The 22,699-nt window shown below is 36.9% G+C and overlaps 1 protein-coding gene across 1 annotated transcript in view; it reads right to left on the reverse strand.

Annotated features, from left to right (window-relative positions):
* Window positions 1-4,786: 4,786 nt before the first annotated feature.
* LOC140245061 (extracellular serine proteinase-like) overlaps window positions 4,787-22,699 on the reverse strand; it is a 36,141-nt gene continuing 18,228 nt past the window's right edge. The window contains exons 3-12 of the mRNA XM_072324658.1: window positions 20,109-20,225; window positions 18,510-18,746; window positions 17,921-18,062; window positions 17,220-17,404; window positions 14,705-14,876; window positions 13,229-13,429; window positions 10,422-10,612; window positions 9,320-9,506; window positions 7,491-7,672; window positions 4,787-5,774 (exon numbers count right to left, since the gene is read on the reverse strand). Of these exons, the coding sequence (XP_072180759.1) occupies window positions 5,622-5,774; window positions 7,491-7,672; window positions 9,320-9,506; window positions 10,422-10,612; window positions 13,229-13,429; window positions 14,705-14,876; window positions 17,220-17,404; window positions 17,921-18,062; window positions 18,510-18,746; window positions 20,109-20,225 (1,767 nt within the window). The 3' untranslated portion in view covers window positions 4,787-5,621. The remainder of the gene's footprint in view (window positions 5,775-7,490; window positions 7,673-9,319; window positions 9,507-10,421; window positions 10,613-13,228; window positions 13,430-14,704; window positions 14,877-17,219; window positions 17,405-17,920; window positions 18,063-18,509; window positions 18,747-20,108; window positions 20,226-22,699) is intronic.

Raw genomic sequence — 22,699 nt, forward strand, 5'->3', positions numbered from 1 at the left:
AACTTTACAGCAACGCCACACTGTCCGACGCAGAATACAGCAAGTCCGTGTCCCTTTCCCACAGAAGCTATACATAACACGAGGGATGAACCAATCATGTTATTACTTTACACACTCATATTTACAAAATGCAGTGACATCTCTGATATTGGCAAATATTACATTCAATATGTGAACATCAGAGAATATTGTCTGAATTAAAACTGATAATATTTTGATTATTCAAGCTTTGGTTGATAAACAATTCATTTCGTGGAAGCATATAGATTTGAATGTATGATATCACAATTACAGCCTGCTACCAAATATATACGTGCCATGTGAATTCAATAGCGTCTCTGCACTATCAGGTAAACTTCCACCACTGGCAAACTGTATCTTCTATTAACAACAGTGACAAAATGATTTAATTCAAGGAAGGAAAATCATGTGGAAAGTAACCTCTAAAATTGCACAATAAATACACACGTCATAATAACATTCCGCCTGTTAATTTCATTACCATAATTATGATAAACAATATTGAGAAAACTGTTCACCTCTGACATTACAGCATGTGCAGTGCGCTGGGGTCCATCCACTTGACAGAAGTCCTGGTGTCTTCTAAAATTGTCAATGCAAATGAATATATTTTCTTAAATCTTTCCCCATGTTGGGAATCTATAAATGAAGTCGAACATGACATGTGCTTGCGTGTATGATAAACAAAGCAAATTATTCGACCCAAGCATTGTTCAATCCACTAATAAACCAGTGTTAACCATATTAACTGATAAAATAATATATCATATACATCGGTTTCAAACTATACTCAAAGGACTGATCAATTGCCTTCGCTAGGATAGCACAATGATATACATAATTATATACAAGAGATAGATACATATGTACAAGGGATATATATTCCTATTTCCACCATCAAGCAACTTGGAATATATTGTACACGCGTCAATGGGCGTATATATAGAGGCTTTCCTGCCTGAACTAAATCTAGGTGGCTACCTCCTGTGCTCATATTAAAGAAACAAAGAGCAGCTTGTCTACATCTTCATCAATAGGTGTGCACAGTACATACAGTGTAGCACACATCAGCCCAAGTCTTTAGAATAGTGAGAGAGGAAGTTTGCCGAACAGTAAACATAAAAAGAACAGTCCTTATGAATGTAGCCACTGCTTTAATCCCCTGCATAGGCAGTCACCCTTTTGTAAGCCGAGGCACCTACCAGCATATTGTATCATCCCCTGTACTGGGGCCAAGTTCATTCCCCTTTGTTTTTAATCCTCTAGCGTGCCTACCAAAATCAACTATATTGTACATCGGACTGTGTGAACGCTTAGCTTTTATCCCCATATACCACAGTGCTATATTCTATGCTACCCTCTGCATCAAGCACGCTTCTCAAGGTCACATAGAATAAAGATGAAATAAGAAACATCTACATTCCTTCAGTAAGCTTGCTGTAAGTGATGTTCCCTACCAATATCACTTCATATTGATAACACTAAAGCATAGATATAAAACATAGATAAAACAAAACTACAAATTCTTAGTCGCTAATGCACTTCATGGGCAACTGACATGTCATCCTCATTAACCACTCGTTTGTGAATGAAGCCTCATCCATTAATCATTTGGCAAAACCAAACACTCTCAAATTATCATGTGTAATACAATGAACACCACATAAATTATGATGTTAATCAATATAAAGTAGTAAAGACACATCATACAGATGTTCTTACCTTTGTACAAAGGATGAGGGACTGGACTATAGCTACAGCCACAGGAGCAGGTTGATTAAAGTGACGTTGCCTGCTTGGACGCCTTCTCAAGAATGATCAAAGGAGGTGCCCCTTCTGAATAACTTCAGGACACGCTTTACCCCTCACAGGGATATTCCACTTATGGGGGGGGGGTTGTTCCCCATGATTATGTAAATTACCTCCTGACCTTACACCACCGTGTATGTACCTCTACTATACAACTAGAGTACTGTGATATATCATACACCTATATATATGTGGATAGAGAGTCAAATAGATAAACATACATATAAATACTACATAATATAATGAGCGAGTGTAATCATCACAGGAAAGGGGGGGGGGGGGGGTGAGTGCTGATATTACTGTGACCCTCACATATATATATATATATATATATATATGTATATATATATATATATATATATATATTTAGAGAGAGAAAGAGTGAGAGAGAGAGATCGTAAAGTTGACAGGAAAAGAAGGAGTCTCATCAAATTCTGAAGAAAAAAAAACTAATACGAGGACTTTCAGGAGTACCTCAGGTTTCTTTGTTTATTTTGATTACATATCAATGCTTTATTTCATTCAACTCAAAATCTTCAATGCATATCATTTGCTGACGAAAGACATGTTTTCTATGAAAGTTCTCATTTCCAAATTGCAATAATATACAATGCAATAATATGAAAACAATTGAAATTTGAATATTGATAAGACGAATTGTACGTCATTTGGAATTTGGACAGTAATTGAAAAAAGAGAAGCTTGTATTCATAGAGATTTAATGAGAACAAAAATATATGAAATATTGGAATATTTGGGATTCAAATGAGAAATCTTTGAATTGATTATATGTAATCTATGTTATGTAATACATGAGAGTAATAATAATACTACTAGTAACAATAATAACAAGAATGATGATGGGACTTATAAACAGCCAAATCCAAATCCAAATTTCTTTACATTCCTTAAAGATACCTGAACAATTCCATGTCATTTGTTATTTTGTCAATTTAGTTTGCTGTCTTGTATTTGTTCTGATTAATCTTGAGTTTGTCTTCATAACCAAGAAATTAGAGAAATAGAAGAAAAGATGCTAGAAGCAGTAGGCATATGTAAAGATCAACTTACTTGCAACCTTCAGAAAAAAATACCCTACCACTTCAGTAGTAAAGTCATATGTTATGCTTATGTCAGAAATGGATATCAATGCTAAACCTTTCCTGAATTATGAAAGGCTTGAAGTGACATCACAATGCATGTGCGAACTAACGAGGAGCACATCTCATGGTGTATGAGGATAAAAAAATAACAGAATGAAATGAAATTATCATGTTTTATTCGAACTTGAATTGGTAACGGCTAGCCGTGATTTATCCTTTCCGTGTCGTAGCAAAAGCTTTAAACAGTGTCTGCGCTGTATATTTTACAACATTGTTGTTTTATACAGTCTGCTGTTCTTTACAGTTCAGCTTATCAAATATCCTTTTTGGCAGCGCAAATTAGTTGTGGTTTTGTCTCGTTTTACGTATACTAAACAAGTACATATGCTGTAAAAACATCGGTGTTAGATTTAACACCACGGGTGTTAAATCTAACACCGATCAAGTGTTAGTAGAGGACCACACCCACAGGTGTAGAAAATGTATTGTGATGGTGTTGAAAAGTTTCACCTGGCACTTCGCGGTGTTAATTTGACCGTATCTGGTGATATTTTTGACACTGCGCTGGTGTTAATTCAATAATGACATTTGCTGGTGTTAATGTCAATGGTATAACACCCGTCCAGCTTCAATAGGAGACCACACCAACTGGTGTTACTGTGGTGTTAATGTCTTTACACATTTTTTTTTCTCAAAAATCAAGTACTTTATCGGAAAATTCTTGATCGTCTTGTTGAAGTTCAAAATCAACAAGAAGTGCAGTAACTAAGAAACTATTCAAAAAAAATGTTATATTTTGAAATGACACCCAGAGGTGTTAATCTAACACCATAAATGAACTCCGAAAAAAAAATTTAACACCGGACTTTTTGCAGTGTAATATAACATGTATTTGTATTAGTGGCAGATCCAGGGGGAGCGCGTAGGGCGCCCCACCCCATCATTTTGATGTGTGTGGGGTTTTTTGTGCTAAAACAAAAGAAATAATAACAAAATAATTGGGGGCGTGTGCTCCCCCCTCCCCCATTAATTTCATAAAGGCGCCCCTCTTTACGGAATTCCTTGATCCCCCCCCCCCTGTATATAAGTAACATATACACACACACACACACACACACACATATATATATATATATATATACATATAAAGATGTATATCTATATACATATAGGCCTATTATGTTTATATATATCAAAACTCTCTCTCTCTCACTCTCTTTCGTAAATATAAACAACATAACACACATAATTCTACACTGTGAAAACCCTCTCACTGAAATACTGCCTTTGATTCCACCCAAAGTGAACGCCTAATGACACATATTTTTGGCGATAAAAGTTAACTAATTCAAATGTCATTTAAGTAAAATCTGCGTAATGTGAAGAGGGAGAAATTCAACCCCATAGTCTTTGATTAAAAAAAAAAGAAATTCATATGAGTCAATATTTCATCACCGTTAATAATCATGAAAGGGTGCTGGGATTCAAAATTTCGATTAGATTCCTGTGAAAGTGTGCGTGTCTGAATGAGTGTCTTCGCGCATGTACATATGTATTTGTGTTGTCATTGTTTATTATTGTATCGTCATTGTTGGTGGTGGTGGTGATGGTACTTACAGTGGTTGACTGCACAAATTGTGTGCGTGTTTGTGAATGTGATTGAAAAGCCTCTGTTTTTATTGAAAGAATATCATGCATCTGTTTTTTTTTCTAGTTCTAAAATGGCAAAACGTAGCTTTGAAATCTGCAGTTAGTCTTGTACTCGTACACTCTTAAATCACAAAAACAGGCAGAAAGACAAAATGATATAGAAAAAACACACCATAAAGAAACTGGTAATGTATTCACTCTCTGTTTATTGCACTAAAATGACAGTCAACACTGCAAAAAGATCAGTGTTAGATTTAACACCACGGGTGTTAAAAACTAACACAAACCAGTGTCAATACAGGACCACACCGACAGGTGTAGAAAGTATGATGTGATGGGGGTGAAAAGTTATTCATCTGGCACTTCGTCGTGGTGTTAATTTGACACTGCAGCTGGTAATTTTGTGACACTGCGTTGGTGCACTAGTAAATTCAACAATGACACTACATATTGTTGATATGACATTGTTGGTGTTTATTTAAATGGACAGGTATAAAACCACCTAGTGTAAATACAAGACCATACCCTCTTGTGCTACTGTGGTGTAAATGAGTTCACTTTTTTTTTCTAAAATCAAGTACTTTATCGTGTATTATCTTTTGTCTTGTTGAAGTTCAAAATCAACAAGAAGAACAGATCTTATTACCTATTTTTGAAAGTTTTTTATTTTTAAGTGATACAATGTACCAGTGTGTGCTAATTTATCACCGCAAATGCGCACCGAAAATTTAGCACCAGCTCAGTGTTCCGTATTGAACACCCGACTTTTTGCAGTGAAACATCAAAAAAAAAAATTAGAATCTCGGCATCTCTCCTAGAGACAGTAGTATTTCAGGTTTACTTCAATTTCAGTTAATGTATTTCAGTTGTAACCAGGTAAGCATGGAAAATTTAATTTCCCGCCATGTGTGATTACTTTCCTGATGAAAGTCAACTCAAAAATTATTCATCTATGTCGTTTGGTGTCTAGAATATCGGGTAATGCTCGCCAATGTGTCGAAAACAGAAATGCGAGCGAAAAAAAAAAAATGTGTGTGACTACTCCTTGACAAAGGAAGCCACAAATCCAGTATAGGTGATCGAACTGTCGGTCGTGAAGTCCACCACCATTCCGTTATTGGTCGAAATGATAGGATCAGGAATTTCAGAGCCACACAGCTTCTGCAGAACGTTCCCGTCACCGTCACTCACCTGGAGAAGGTGCATAGAAAAAAAATGGCTTTATACTATCATCATTACTATATAATGGTTTATACTATTACCTGAGGACTACCGCTAACAAATGGCAGTCAAATTTGTTTTCAAATTATCAGTTTTATCAATTACTACTGTGAATTTGAAAAAAGTATAAACATTCCACTTTGCCCCAGACCATTGGGGCAAAGTGGAATACAAAACGCAAGGCATGCGGCGTGCGTGGCCAAACGCACCAAACTTCATTTTACCCATAAGACCATTAGTTAACATGTTCCACCTTGCCCCGTCCACTTTGCCCCAACCATGTATATTTTTCGAACATGCATCACTGTGACGTCGGCCAATATTTGCTAGCCCTGATATCACGATTTATGGAAGCTGAAATTACTTTGTACTAGTATTACTTTATATGGAAATGAAATCATTTTGAACTGAATTGAATTGATTTGAAATCTAAGCATCGCTGTTACCATGGTTTTCGAGATACCATTTCAGATAAGCATGATAATTTGGCATGAAATATATAATCATCAATTATTGTTGGTTTTTGAGGTATGCAAAACAGATATTTTCTCTGAAGACACACATACAAATATTTATTTACACAGCTCTGATATCAAAAGATGGATCATCCCTAGAGGGATCTTGGTGCATGAGCTTAAGATTCAAGACTGAATGTATATAGGTTGAATGGGGGTGTTTCACTTTGCCCTGTGTTCCTCTTTGCCCCTGGTTCCCCTATACACTCTATTAGGGAGCTTTAGATTTTGACGCGCGGACGTTCAGAGGGGGAAAAAAACATGTTCTGAGCATGCGCAGAAGCGCCCGTCAAGTCGATCTATTTTTAGCTTGCGTCGCCTGAGTTTTTCACTACCCGTAATGGGCTAATTTTACGTCCGCACAGTTTGCAACGTAGAGAACTACTTCATGCACCGATCATATGGGGGCGCCATTTTATTTTTTATACGTTGCGTCCCAGCGTAATCTAAAGCTACTTTCCAACGCGACGCAGGGGAGAGGAGAACGTCCAACGCACTCGTCGTCTCAAACGTCCGCGCGTCAAAATCTAAAGCTCCCTATTATTACAGCCGAGAGCAATGTTCAATGAAACCATGATAAAATTAAAGAAAATGTGCATTTTCCTCATGGTCATACTTTTTGTTCAAATTTTATTAAATGTAAATTGTGACTTGTCGGTCCGTTAGAATAGTAAAACATCAGTTCGACCTCGATTATCCGGCCTCCTTTTATCCGGAAATCTCTATTATCCGGACGCGTTCACGCAGTGAAGGATTTTTTTTTTCATCCAAAAATTGAGAAAAAACAGTGACTTTAAACTCAATTAAAATTTCTACAAAACTCACACGATTTACCTACAATATTCCCGACAGATCTAACATAAATTCACACCACATTATCATCGTAAAAGTAAGGGATTACAATTTTGCGCAGGCTAGCATAGATTACACCACCGTTGCGGGGTACGCTACCTGCCTAGCTGCCAGTGCACTGGGACGGCACCTTGGACGGCAGCTATATCATACATTAACAAAAATTACGTGTCTCCCATATCCGGCCAGTTCGCTTGTCCGGATGAGCGCCGGTCCCGACATGGCCGGATAATCGAGGTCGAACTGTACTCTTTTGGCAGGGGTCGAGTTTATCATTTACTTCAGTTCCTCTGCAAGAAAATAGAAATGAAATCTGTACCTGGACAGAATCGTAGGCACACGAGCTATGACTCTCCACATCGAACACACTGAAGCTGAGTGTGACAGTCTCGCCAGCGTCAGCCTGGATGGTGAAAGAGCACGCCTCGTTGTTGTCGTAGTAGCTGGGATAGTTTGGCGAAGTGAACTCTCCAGTCGCCTCGGTGAAAACATGACCGCATTCTGCAAAAGATTAACATTATGAATAGAATATATATATATATATATATATATATATATATATATACATATACATATACATTACAATATATTCATATTTACATTCATATTTATAATGTGTGTGTGTGTGTGTGAGAGAGAAAGAGAGAAACTGTTCAGCTGACTGATGGGTGAGTACAGCCTTGCAGTACATTTCGTGTAAACCAGCCAGCCAACGAAGTGTCGGGATCAGAGTCCGACGAATCCGATTAGTGATGGTCGACTATCAGGTCAGTATGTGTCAGACGTGTCGAGCGGTGATCCGATGAGGTATGATCGTCCGATGACGATCACGCGCCACAAGTCTGACACCTGATAGTCGACCAACCGAGTCGGTCTCATCACACTGCAATCGGATACACTTTCGGTAGGTGGTCGGAAGCAATAAACGTTGCTTCCGATTAGTGACCTATGACAAAAAGTCTCTGTGGAACAAGGGTATTCGACATATATTTCGTCCGTTGGTATCGCTGTCATTAGACAGATAACGATTTTTTTTTCTTTTGCGGATGCCTTTTATTAAAAGCAAAATGAAATGTAATTAATCTTCGATCATGACACACTGGAATGCATTGATATTTATAGGGAAGGTCCATCTGGATATTATCCTGCTTTGTTTAAAAAAATCAAAAAAGTAGATCAGTAAAAATTTAGGTGAGAATTAAACACACACACACACACACACACACACACACACACAAAGTTTTGAAATGTTAAAGTTCAGAGAGCAAGACAAAGTGGTAACTCAATGTGACATACAATGTTGAGCAGCTCTCCATTCCATTTGTACACAAAATGTCACAAATTTTCATCTTTCTCACGAGAAAAATTTTCTTCAGATCTGTTCTTGGTACACAATTAGAATAATCCGCTTTTGCATGTCCTTCTCAGCAGATAAGTTCTGTCTGTGCCAAAAATATTTGAGAAAATGAAATTAATAAAGTACATTAATGTGTGTAAAAAGAAAAATGGAGAGCTACTCAACACCTATGTCACACAGTTACCAATCTGTCTTACTCTGTAAACTTAATCAGTTCATAACTTTTTGTGTATTTGACTTCCCCCAAGGAAAGAAAAAACACAAATCTACTTCTCTTATTTTTTTTCAACAAAGCAATGATAACATAAAGATGCAAATTGCCTTTAACTTTTTCTAATCGCCTCTTCGCCGTGCTATCCTTGTTTATGGTATTTAATACATAATCCATTCCAAGTAATATCGCCCATTATTATGTCCCATATTTTGAAAGGACAAGTTAGGATTTTGTCATGTGCTAGAGATGTTCGTATCTTCCTTTGATATCGCTCACATTGTTTGCACACGGTCAACGTAAAAAAAAAAAAAAATCATTAGGTTTTATAACTGAAATTAACATAAAACACGTTTTGACGAAACGTCATTATTGAAATCCCAACGATTCGACAGACTTTCGCGGGAGATGGAGAGAACGGCGCCTTCGTAAACTTTAGAAGTTCGATTCGACACACACACACACTAAGTTACTTGACGTGCATTTCGTTTTGTTTTTTTCTCTTTTCGTTTGTTTGTTTTTTCTCTTTGTAATGTGAGTGTAATTCTTGTTATTTTTTTTTCTATTTTCTGACGCTCACCCACAATTTCGGGAGGTACGCCAGCTTCGCCAGTGACATAGGATGCGGAGAAGCCAGAATAGGTTACCGAGGAATCGGTCTCGAATCGAATGAGCATCGACGGGCTGTACCCGGTGACAACCCCGGGACTGTTGCTACCGCACCACTCACCAAGGACAGTGTCCGAGGATGAAGCGCCGTCATATATCTTAAAGAAATATAATATATTATAATCATACCGATAGCAACGATGAGAGTAATCATAGTCATATCATCATTATCATAATCTTCATAAATGTCATCATTTTTTGGAGTAGTCATGGTAGTAGTCTCATCATCATGCATATTATCATCATTACTTTCACTGTCACCTTTGTATGTGATCTCTACATCATGGTCATCACATTGTTCTTGTGTTCTTTAATTTTCGCCTTTTAGCCCCATTTTTGATCACTATATTGTTTTTATAATTTCCATTTTACATCTTTATTTCCATTATTATCATGACATTATTTTTGTGATCTTCGTGTTACATATCTATCTTCATCATCACATATATGTGTGACCCACATATAGATGTTACTAACATTTAATTTGAATATAGTACACGTAAAACAGAACATGTAATGCACTTTTTAATGGACACCTTACAGATTCAATTTGAATGCTCCAATTGTGAACTTATTGTTTATACAAGTGTATGCGAATTTGATTATTATGAATGAGCTGGCGACAGGTTGAGACGAAGTTGAATAACCATTGCAGAAAATGTATGCACATTCAAAAAATTAGAATGCGCAAATGCGAAATCGGTTGCCGCGTTAGTTAGTATGACGGAAATGATTTTAATGACGGTATTTCGATGCATGAGTGTACTGTAGTTGAATATGAAATTGAATATGAAATTGAATAACAATACAATGAAATTTGCCGGGAAAACCTATATTTAAATCGTTTTCTTTGTTGCTCAGTAGATTCATTCTCAAATATCAAAGGTTGATGAATTTGTACAATACTGTGTTTGCATTAAAACTCTTCATAACTGTAAATATATCATATTTATCATGTGTGTGTGTGTTTATGCGTGTGTGGCTGTGCGTACATGTGTGTGTTTGAGACATACCGTGAGTGAATCATAGGTGCAGGACGAAGAGCTCTCGAGATTGAAATCGTCGAAAGTTACTGTAACGGCCTTTCCGTCACCGGTAACGACAAGGTAGTCGCACGTCAGACTGTTTTCATAGTTGTTGGGATAATTTGGGCTGGTGAAGGAACCCGACGACTCGTTGAAATATCCGCCGCATCCTGCTGGTGCTACGGAACAAAAGTACAGGTTAAAATGATAACAGGGAGAAATCAAATTGAGCTATATTTGTCAAGTTGGGCTAGTTTTCTTTTTCTGTCGTTTTGTTGCTTTTGAATATTGAGCAAATCAACTTTCTATGTATCGTAAGAACATGAAAGCAACAAAATGACACGACTCAGGCAAGATACTGTACAAGATATGTTTCAACATTATTCAAATCCGAAAAAGACATAATTGTATATTAAACCATAAACAAGGATGAAGAGAACGAAAAGACAAATTTCACTAAGAACAAACACAAAAAGAGAAAATAAGATGGAATGATCGCTTGGCATAAAAATCTGACAGCTCACACTTTTTGACGAACCCTTCCGGAAAAAAAAACAACCTCAAAACACATTGATAGATCCCAAGAAAGTAGATAACACTTATCAAACCAATGTACAAATTCAATACATGAACATAAACACGACAATCGGTGCACTATTTAAAGAGTTCCCTTCCACACGCTGCTTAATCCATTTTTCATCAAATTGAACTTTTTGACAAAAATTTATTTATCTTTCGTAGTCCCCTATGGCAAACTTTTGTCAAAGTATTGAAATTCTTGAGAGAAAATGGAGAAATCAGGCAATGAAAACTGAGTTTTGTTCCAAAATGTGCTAAATCCAGCAGGATCTAATCAAAATCCCACGTGCAATGCTTGGCCGCACTTTGACCCCAGACTAAAGCCAGGCTGGCTATAGCTTTCCTGCCTATATAGCTTTCCAGATGACCCACATATTACTTGATTGTTAGCTGTAAAATATTTCACTTCTGTGCATCCATAGTCTTCGGAGAGATAGAGGACACAGGAGAAGAATGTGTAGAGATATCAAATCATCCCTGAAAAAATACACAAAGTCACAGAAACTAGTCACTTAAACAACATTAACGTGTTTTCCATCACTGCGCTAAAATATTTGCTCAAGAAGATGCTAAATCCACAAAATCAAATAAAATATCAATTCTTTAAAAATCAGAGACACGTAGATTTATCCGAGGCACATTTTCTTTATTATGGGTTACTATTATGGAACATAAAGTCATTGCACGAAAACACTTAGAAGCGTGAGAAATAAAAAATCCAAATATTTCTCCTTGACCATCAGTGTGGATTTAGTACCTTTTGGAAAGGAACTCTTCATTTGACCAACAGGCACATTTGTATCAAGTTACACAGCATAGATTTGGGTAGCAATGAATAAAATGCACAGACAATGAGAATCACAAAGAAAATAGCACTTGAACTTGTTTCCGGTGGACTCCAAAATATTTTATTAATTTGAATCACATTTTCCTGTTAACGGGATCTTATCAAAATATTTTTATCTAATCAAATGTGGGGGCGCTGTGGCATAGTGGATAAGACTCCCGACTCCCGAACGGAGGACCGCGAGTTCGAATCCTGCCCAGTGCTTACATCCTTGGACAAGACGTTTTTACCCACAATGTCCCTCTCGACCCAGGTGTATAAATGGGTACCTGGCAACGCTATAGGTAATAATAATAGCAGGGCCCTCTGGTAGAGCAGTGGCAACACTGAAGAGGCTATACCCTGGGTAAATAAGACCTTATTATTATTATTGTTATTATTATTATATCAAAAACAATTGAAAAAAAAAGACTTTGAAAGAAAAGTAATCCGAAAACTAGCACAAAAAACAAACACACACGAAAAGAAACTATTCTGTTTTCATCCTAATCCATCGCCTAGTACGAGTAGACCTATCATAAGAGCATTATTTATCGCTCACTTTGTCTGCCAGACGAGGATTCTAACATGGATAGGTATAGCCCATAATGACCCACCCCCGCCTTCCCCAACACACACACACACACACACACACACACACACACACACACACACACACACACACACACAGACATTTACTAACACACTTACAGGCCAGCAAAATTCATACACAAAAAAAAGACAAAACAAAAATCACACTAAAACAAAAAGGAGTCAAAAGGGGCCTGAGCTTTCGATCCTAGCAGAATCTTCGTCAGAGGCAAAATGACAAACAAGCAGGGAAAGCAATCACATATAAGGACTTCACCCGACTAGAACAGTCAGGGACAGGCTGGGTACACAGGGCAAAGAAAACAAAGGAGAGGGTGGGAGGTCATGGGCAAGGAGCCCAACAGGTAAGGGGAGGGGGATTAGAGCAGGAGGGTAATGATTATGAGGATCATGTGGGCAACCACTGAAGGAAAAGGTTGAATAGGGAGGCAACATCAAAGAAGATAAAGAACACCAGAGGGATAAAGAAAGGGAAAGAGTAAAAAAAGCTAAAGCAAGGGAAAGGGGGAGGGGGCTGAGCAAACAGCGAGCCATGAAAGGTTTACCAGGAGGAGACGACAAAAAGAAAGTAATCAAACATATCAACGTTTATATACACACACAGTAATGATAATAAAGATAAATATAATAACAATAATGATAAAGATATTGATAAAAGAAATAAGATAAAGCACATATGAGAAACAGAGGGGGGGGGGACAAATAAACAAACGTATAACATATGGGGCACAATGAAACAAACTGGTAACTCGATCGTTTGGCGTTTACTGATTCTTACGGGGATCGGTTGGTTTGGGGGCATAGGGATCAGTAATGAACCCTCCCCCGGCATCCCCTTCGCCAATGTACAGGAGGAGATCTGGAGAGAAGTTTTGCAAGTCACCGATTCCAGCGTTGCCATTCGCCTTCAACTGCAGTTTCTCTCTCACCTCCTGTGGGGTCAACTCGGGTTCAATGCCAAGAAGAACTGCAGCAGCGCCTGGAAAAAGAAAAATAGTGAACACTTAATAATTCCGTTGTATCCTGATAACATTACATGTTTTTTTTTCTTTGTTGTCCTTTTTTTTTTTTGCTGTAAGTTAAAATGGAGTGGAGTGTCAAAATGATAACACGGAAAATGCGCAGAGAAAAGTATAGAAGAATTTAAGAATTGAAGAGTATGAATAAAAAGGTCTTGACAAACTTACACTCATTCAAAATTGATACAAATGGCCCATTAAAAAACAGAATCGTTTTACCATTTTCAAATAGGGCCTAGATATATTTCTCGATGTTATAACTTATTGTGTGAAGGCTCATCAACAGTAGATATGGAAATAGACACATTTGTATTGTACTATGTTGTATTTGTACAGTGTATTATTGTACAGTGAATGAGGAGTCTTTCTATTTCATTCTCTCCTGTTCTTTCTCACCATCTTTCTTCCCCTTCTGTCCCCTTCTTCTTTGTTTTTCTTTCTTAGCATCACCTGTGTACATGACCGTGTATGTTTTGTTGTGTAACTGTTTTGTTGTGTAAAACTAGTTTGTTATTGTTGTAGTGAAGTAAGCCGATAGTTGATCGAAACTGTTTATTTATCTATTTGTGCATGAGGCCCCAATATCAAGCTCGGCTTACTTGGGATCCTCCTGTATGATACCTTGACTTTTTTTATTATTATTATTGTCTCCGTTCTTTGTAGCAATGATTTGCTTACCTGTCATGTGCAAAATCAGCCATGAATTGTTATGAACCATGTGTTTATTTCTGAAAGTGATCAGAGTTGTTTATATTGTACCATACAGAAACAATAAAATGAAATGAAATGAAAATTGACGTGTAGATATATTGTATGTATATATAATTTGTATGTATGTATGTATGTATAATTATATGATCGATAGAATACAAAAAGAGAAATGAGTTAAACTGATTAACTAATTTTCCTTTTACGACAAACTTTTTTCAAAGAATTAGATAAAATGCAAATTTCGATAGCTATGTAAAGGATAAAGCGTTGCTCCCGAAAATCTCCCAAGAATGTCTCAATGACTCGAAATAAAACAGTATTTACTTTTGTTGTGATTTATTTGTCCAAAACTCTCTCTTCCGTTTTCTTCAAGTCCTTTTCTGACTTGACTACAATTATGTCGATTTCGAAATCAACTTTCTGAGGGAGGAGAGGAAGTATTTTGTGGTAGAGTAAAGTGAAAGCACGGCATGATTATACTAGTTTCGTATCGTTGGAGGAGAGTTGGAGAACACTGAATTTACCTGCCACATGAGGGCATGCCATGGAAGTGCCACTGATGGTATTGGTAGCATTGTCCGAGTCATACCAAGCGGAAGTAATGGAGACTCCGGGGGCGAAGATATCGACGCAACTTCCGTAGTTTGAAAAATAGGCGCGCACGTCCTCAGCGTCAGTGGCGCCAACACTGATGGCCTGCGACAGAATGATATCATTACGTCATCTAATTTCAATACCATGATTGCGAACGTTGCCACCCTTTCTTGATGATAGGACATTTATCTCCATAGATGGTATCTGGATATCTCATAGGCTAATCGCTTACCACGCACATCGCTCATACATTTTGTGATCTCAGCAGTGGCGGATGGGGGGGGGGGGGGGTGGCAGCTAACATTTGGATTTTTTCTGAAGTTCTGAAGTTTTCTGAAGTTCGTTATTTGGACGTTTTGTCAAAACGTTTTCAGAACGTCTTTTTGTGGAATGTTTTCGACGTATTTAAAAAGTTTCAAATGGACGTTATAAAAACTTTTTTTTTTTACTTTTAAAAGACCAATAAAAAACTTTTCAGAATGTTTCAGGATCTGCAGAAAACGTTTTGGACGTTATAGACTTATATTCTTAAAACCTTTTAAGAATATTCAAAACATTCCGTGGACGTTCTGCGGACGTTCAGAAAACCTTTGAAAACCGTCTAGAACGTTTTAAGAACGCCTAAAAAGTCTTATGACCCGTTCCAGAACGTTTAGAGAACCTTTCATATATATTGTACGTCTAGAAAACCTTTTAAGAACGTCTGTTTCTGTTTTATTGGGAATTCAAAAAAAAAAATACTTACAAGATTATACAGACACAATCTCGGTTTAATGCACCCTAATCCTAATCTTACATAATCCTATCCTAATCCGTTCCTAATGCCCTACCACCTTTACCTATACTACATCCTGTTGTTGTTGTTTTAGATTTATCGAAACTCTCTGCCGGGTGGGCAATTTGCTCCAAAAAAAAAATATAATTATTCAAATATACCTTTAAATTCAATTACAAAACCTATACTACTTCTAATTACAATGTATTTACAAAAAAAAAAACTAATTACATTTATTTCTAAAATATTTACAAGTAATATATTTACAAAGGAAGGAAAAGGGGACAGGGTTCCGGAAATGATGTCATCTGCCTACTCCTGCATCGAGAGAAATGCAGGGTTACGCCGTTCCCGTCGGCAAAGCAGGTATAGGACCCCCGCCCGTCGACGCCGGTGATGTCTTGGCCTTTCCCGGGGGCAAGCGCCTCTAGTTGTCTTATCGGCCTAGGTGTTATGTTATTATTAGCCTAGTAGGCAGAGACATCGTGGAAGAGAAGGGATGCTAGAAGAATAGCGGAAAGGGTGAGGACAGAACAGAGAAAACAGACAGCTAGGGGGGTGGACGGTGCTGAGCTCCTCTCACATTCTGTCTGTATCACATTCTTTTATATACCAGCAAAATGTTGTAACGCATGAAAACATGGCTACTAAAATAATCACACACACTCTAATTAGACCTATATGAAAATACCTCTTCATAGCACAATTTGAAATTGTGAATAACTGAACAATAACGTAGGTAATTTTGAACCCAGCATAAATCTTTATATTTCGATGTCTTTTATCTATTTCCACTATAGTTTTAAAGCTTTATATTTTCTTATTTGAATATTTATGATTAGGCATGAATATTCATGATAAAGAAACCAATGACGAACACGTAGCGGACCAAATAAAAACTTTTTTAAAATGTTCATTAAAGACGAAGTCGACGTAGCAGACCTAATAAAAACAGTTTGTGTTGACAACAACAACAACAACAACAATATGAGTGAAAAGAACAATGAATACAATTCAGATCATTTGTTACTGTTGCCACTGTCATCGGCATAGTTATGTTTCATCATTAGGGTTTCCTACAATCATTGTTTATGATAGTAAATTATCTTTATCATCATTGTCATTATCAAAATAATCATTGATTATTATCATTGCTGTTATTATTGTGATTATGATGGTGATGATGATGATGTTTATCATTGTTGTTGTCACTGTTATTATTATCATTATTGTTACTGTTATCATTATTATTATCATTATTACTATTATTATTGTTATTATTATTATTACTATTATTATTGTTATTATTATTATTACTATTATTATTATCATCATTATTATTATTATTATCATCATCATCATCATAATTATAATCATGAAGCATCTCGTCCTGTATGTTATGATTAGTTCTAATGCCAGGTCCAACCTTTAGACAAAGTATAGGGCATAACAGCTAGAGGGGATGTGAAATAAGAGTCTAAATGGGATGTTATACAAGAGAAAAATATAGGTTTAAACGCTTATGGGCCATTCCACAGTGGAATACCCGCGGAGCTGAACAAGCCTTTCTGTAACCTCGATAAAGCATTATCCTGCTTGGTATTGTATAGTTATTGTTATCATCATCATCGTTATCATCAGTGCCATAAATTTTGTCCTTGAAAAGTCACCGGTGCAGCTCTAGCTGGAGAGTAGTTACAGGCATCACTGTCGTCGTTGCCGGCTGCGACCACTACGGTGATTCCCGCGTTGACCATGTAGGCAATGGCGTCGTCCGTAGTCTGGCTCGCCCCACCACCGAGGGACATAGAGGCAACCGATGTTCCTACATGGTTGTCCGCAACCCACTCACAGCCTGCGAATGTGTGGTGGGGGGGGGGGGGGGGGTTGTGCGGAGAAAGAAATCATGAGAATGATGATCAAGATGTTTGATTATGGTGTCAGCAATGATCATAGTAGTTGAAGTAGACATCACAATTGCAATATTAAAGAGAAAGATTACTACTATTAGGCCTACTACTACAATACCACGAATAATGCTAATAAATTACCACGATAGTACTACTACGAATAAAAATATCGATAATAACAATAATGGTAACATAGATAACAGTGTTGAATCCTGTGGGTAAGAACCTTGTAATGCCGGAGAAGAAAACAACATTTTTGATAACGCTAGTATAATTCGTGGGTACTCAATTGTGGCTTGTGACGATCAAGTGTAGGTGTATGCGGTGGAATACCTCTGTACCGATGATATCTGGCTTATATCAGGATATAAGGCTTCCTCCAGATAAACGAACAGTCAAATAAAGAAGGAAAGCTAGCAAGAATTTGTTAAGAGAAACGTTATCGTCAACTGTTGACTAACCGTCGACTACATTTGCAGTCGAGCCAGAGCCATAGCAGTTCAGAACACGGACTCCAAAGATTCTCGTGCCGCTCGCAACACCGAAAATGGTTCCGCCGACAGTTCCGGAACAGTGGGTTCCATGTCCGTTGCAGTCGACACCCTGCACAAAGATTTGATTTCATTTAATTTGTTGATTCTGTATCATTAGCTATGTGCATTTCAGTGAGTTTTAGAATTAGAAAACCTGTTTTTTTTTTAATCATAGAAGAATTAGATGTAAAATTAGAGTTTAATAACCTTTTGAAAGGCGAATCTTTCATTCAAATATTTCTCTACAATGTTCACACACACACCGACATACAAAACGATGAAGAGTATGACGATTTACAAATTCTCGGGATACCCATCGAAGAATCAAATGAATGTCTTTGGAACGTGATCTCCTTGACTAGCTTTATGTAAGCCTGCTATACGTCTACGATAAAAAAAAAAGAATCTCTATCTCTCTTAAGGGAGGAGGGGTTGACAGGAAGATTTTCAAATAGTTATGGTAAATGGAGATGTGTCAGGCAAAATTAAGTTTTGTTGTGCTTTTACTTTTACTTACGTCTCCACCAAGAGCGTCATAACCGCTTTGCGCTCGTCCTTTGAAGTCCTGGTGGGCAGCGTTGATTCCGGTGTCAATAACGTACACGTCAACGCCAGACCCATCACCAATGGGATTGAACACGTCATCGAGAGGGAGCGAAACTTGGTCGACACGGTCGAGACCCCATGACTCGACCGAGGAGGCTCGCACGATACCGTCTTCTTCGATGTACTCTACGAGGCCGGAGCTTCGCAGCTGCTCAAAGACATTTTAAAACGCTTAAGCTTTCCACTATCAGAACATGTTCCTGACCCAAATTCGCAATTTAAAGTTGGGAAACACAATATGCTTGACATTTACGTCACACACACACACACACACACACACACACCTGGGCCTAAATCATCGTCAGTGACATTGCTTGGACATCGTTCGTTAACAAAACGTTCGTTTTAGTGGGAAAAAGTCGTGATTTGTAAGCAATGTCAATAAAAGAGGTCCGTCTTAGAAATCAAGAATTTAACTTTGACCATGTTGACAATGAATCAGTACGGTCAAGGTGTGTGAAAACCCAACTTTTTGAAATGAGCTGAACTGAACTGAATTTATTTCATTCCTATCCACAAAATGCATCTTTCATACAGACATATATCACAGACCGATGTGCAAAGAACAAACGAAATACCATGTTTCTTTTTTTTTCCTAGAACTGAAAATGAGCAATATGACCACACAAAAAAAAGAAATTATAAACTTTGATACGAGTTGGTAATAAGGATGGAAATGGAGGGATCCACCAAAAACCTTGGTTGTAATAAAGAGGAATTCCGGTCCAGTTACAAGTTAGTCTGATAAGAAAGAGTAAAGTCTTACGAGTGTACAACAGTGAAAATTTGATCAAAATCGGATAAAAATTACGTGACTTATGAAAATGTGAAGTTTTGCTAATTTCTGCAGAACAGTCTCGTGCAGTTGATTTGAATATGCAAATGAGTGATCTGATGATGTCACCACCTCACAATTTTTCATTGATCATGTACACACACAAAAAGAAAATGACGAAAATTCAATGTTTCTGTTATTCAATGTTATTGAAGTTTAAAACATGATGTCATTCCTTGCTGAATAACTTCAGAATAATGGTCAGTTAGAAACATAACGAGACTATGGGCATGCGTTTGAATGAAAGACTGGAAATTTAGAATGTTTATGTACAAACAATATGGCAAGTAATGAGGGGATGATATCATCACTTCACTACCTGCATAATTTATATTGACTGTTCAAGAACTGTTTCCTGAGAAATAAAAAATACTCCTTCTTTCAGAGAACTTTCAGCTGCACTGGACTTCCCTTTCAAAGACGTGGACCCCTCATGAAAGAAAGAATAAACAAAGCGCAGGTAACGAACACATTATCGACATATTCGGAGACAGAAGTATCTAGGTGATTTTAATAATTTGAGGCGTCGTGTGTGGTGGTATTGCTTGCATATGACTGGAAACAAAATTAATGAAATCGTGTTACACCTTATTGTGTTTTGTCGTTATTTTGTAGACGGAGACATTGTACACATGGGGTTGTTGTTGTTTTTTTCATTCATTGTAATTCACTTACATATGTAACCATGTCGTTGGTGAGTTCCGCTGCGAAGCCGTTAAACACTGTTTTGTACTTGTGTGTTATTATGACGTCACCGAGTGAAGCGATGGTAGACTCCAGGCTTTTCCCGGCCTGCGAGATACAATAAAAAGGAATCGACATTAAATACCACTGCGATGGCAAGTAAAATAATTGTTGAACTTTGCAGACAGAATTGCACAATGATTTAAAGAAAATGATAATGGGCTGGGGGCAATGAAGCATGTAATACTTACAATAATACTTTATGCTATTAATTTCACAGGATATCAATAAAGATAACGTTATATCACCAACAGAAATTATTCTTCAAACTTAAAGGGGCTGTACAGTACTGGTTGAGGTGGGGATTCATGTTTTTTACATTAGTAAGTGAGATAATAAGAAACCCCCTATGAAATATGAAAGAGCATGTAATTTTACGAAGGATTCAACGTTTATTTGATGATCTTTTTTTTTCAAATGGCTGAGATATCCAAAAATGTGATGATAATAAAAGACTACAGGCCACGCCTTTTATGAGGATCTCTTTGTTTCACCTTGTTTTTTGGAGATCACAGCCATTTCAAAACCGATTTTCATCAAATAAACTTTTGATACCCCTCAGAATTGTATGCTCTTTGACATTTCATAGAGTGCATGGTTTCTGAATATCTCACAAAAAGTTAAAAGCTTAATCCTCACCTCGACCAGAACTGTACACACCCCTTAATATTCATTGCGTTCTCTCAATTATAGTGCAAATTCAATATGAAATTTGTTTGCATGTTTACCTTATGTTCTCTTTCCCAGAAATGAAATAATTTGTATGATTCCTTTAACGTCATGTTTTGCCGACATTTTGTTTATTTGTTTTTCATATTCTTTTGATAATCGATAATGAAATGCAGACCTCAAAAATGGATGAATAAACGAATAAATAAATAAATAAATCGTTTTTATTTACATCACAGGAAAAGGGGAGTTGTAAAGGTTAGTAAATCCGGTGCGAACTCAAAGATTTCACAATCTTTGAAGGCATTGAATCCGCCGTTTCCCTTTGAACTTATTATTTTTCCAATAGCTTCAATTTCAATTTTGATGCAACGTCAGCGACAATGCTACGCCGGGTGGAACTATGTAGCTCAGAATTTGATCTGAAAACATGTTTAATGTTTTTAAAGAGATCGCATAGTTTTGGTTGAGACCTAACCTCGGGTTTCTAACATTTTGGGGTTAGATTATAAACACCTCTTATGAAAATATGAAAGAGCATGAAATTCCAAAAGGAATTCAACGTTTATTTGATCAAAATTAGTTTTGAAATGGCTGAGATACCCAAAACAGAGTAATTCTAATAAAATGTGGGCCCACCTTTTATTACGATCGCTTTGTTTTACTTTATTTTTGGATGTCTCAGCCATTCCAAAACAGCATGAAAAAAGGGACGCCACATACATACTCTATCGCACAGAAGCATTTTTAAAAGATATTATGCTACCATTATCAAACGATCTTATTTGATCATGCTCATATATTTTTTTACCGATTGGCTTATGCCAACATTACTGTGTGCGGGCAATACTGAGTTTGATAAATCCTTATCATAGTTTTTATTATCCACATAATATGTTAGAATTGTGGGTTTCTGGGACCACGGTGCTCATTTTTTTTTCTTTCTCTTTGAAACTGACAAACAAAAAACAACACCACAAAGAATGACTATATAAACAGTAGCTAAATCATAAATGATTATGTATGTTATTATATATCAAACACTATAAATCATTAAAAAAAAAATCCAACCAGAGGCAGAACGCAGGGTGTTGCTCGACCTTTGCTGACCAAGGAAAACGATTATTAATTTCTACTCAGTACTCCAAGTTTTCCCCGGTAGTGTCTGAATTGGCCATTGATTCTTTTTCAGGATTAATTCGACGTATCGTCAATAAGCATGTATTTCAACATGGTCAACGCGAAATTGAACATCTACAACATTGCAACTCAGGGTAATAAACCAATCAATAAGTTTAGCTCATTTCAATTCAATTCTGCTCAGTTCTCTCAGAACAGTAAAACAATAAATAAGCTGATACATACTTGAATTCGGTCAATCGGTACTCATGATAAAGACTAAATACAATCAGAAAAATGATGTGACATATTGACCACACTCAGATTTTGAGAAGAAAAAGCACAAAATATCAATGAAACATCATTATGAAACAAGCAATTATGTTGTCTCTTGAACTCTCCAACATTGATATATAAAGATTATTTGAAGCAAAAACAAAAAAGTTTCGGAATGCACAGGACTTACAGGAAGTGTTTGTATTCTGAGATCCCCTATTATGACACAAACACAAAAAGTCATAAACACACGCACACACACAACACACACACACACACACACACATAAGGAAACGAAAACCAAAATTATTATTTTGCAAATTAAGCAAATTATTGCTTCACTTTCATCGAGTCTTATTTGACCATAATAATCTATTTCTGATGACCGATATACGTTCGGGCGCTAAAAGCACCTTGACATAGAGGGCTTGATACTTTTTTTAAAATTATTCTTTACT

The sequence above is a fragment of the Diadema setosum genome, chromosome 22, assembly GCF_964275005.1.
Source record: "Diadema setosum chromosome 22, eeDiaSeto1, whole genome shotgun sequence".
In the NCBI taxonomy this organism is placed as follows: domain Eukaryota; kingdom Metazoa; phylum Echinodermata; class Echinoidea; order Diadematoida; family Diadematidae; genus Diadema; species Diadema setosum.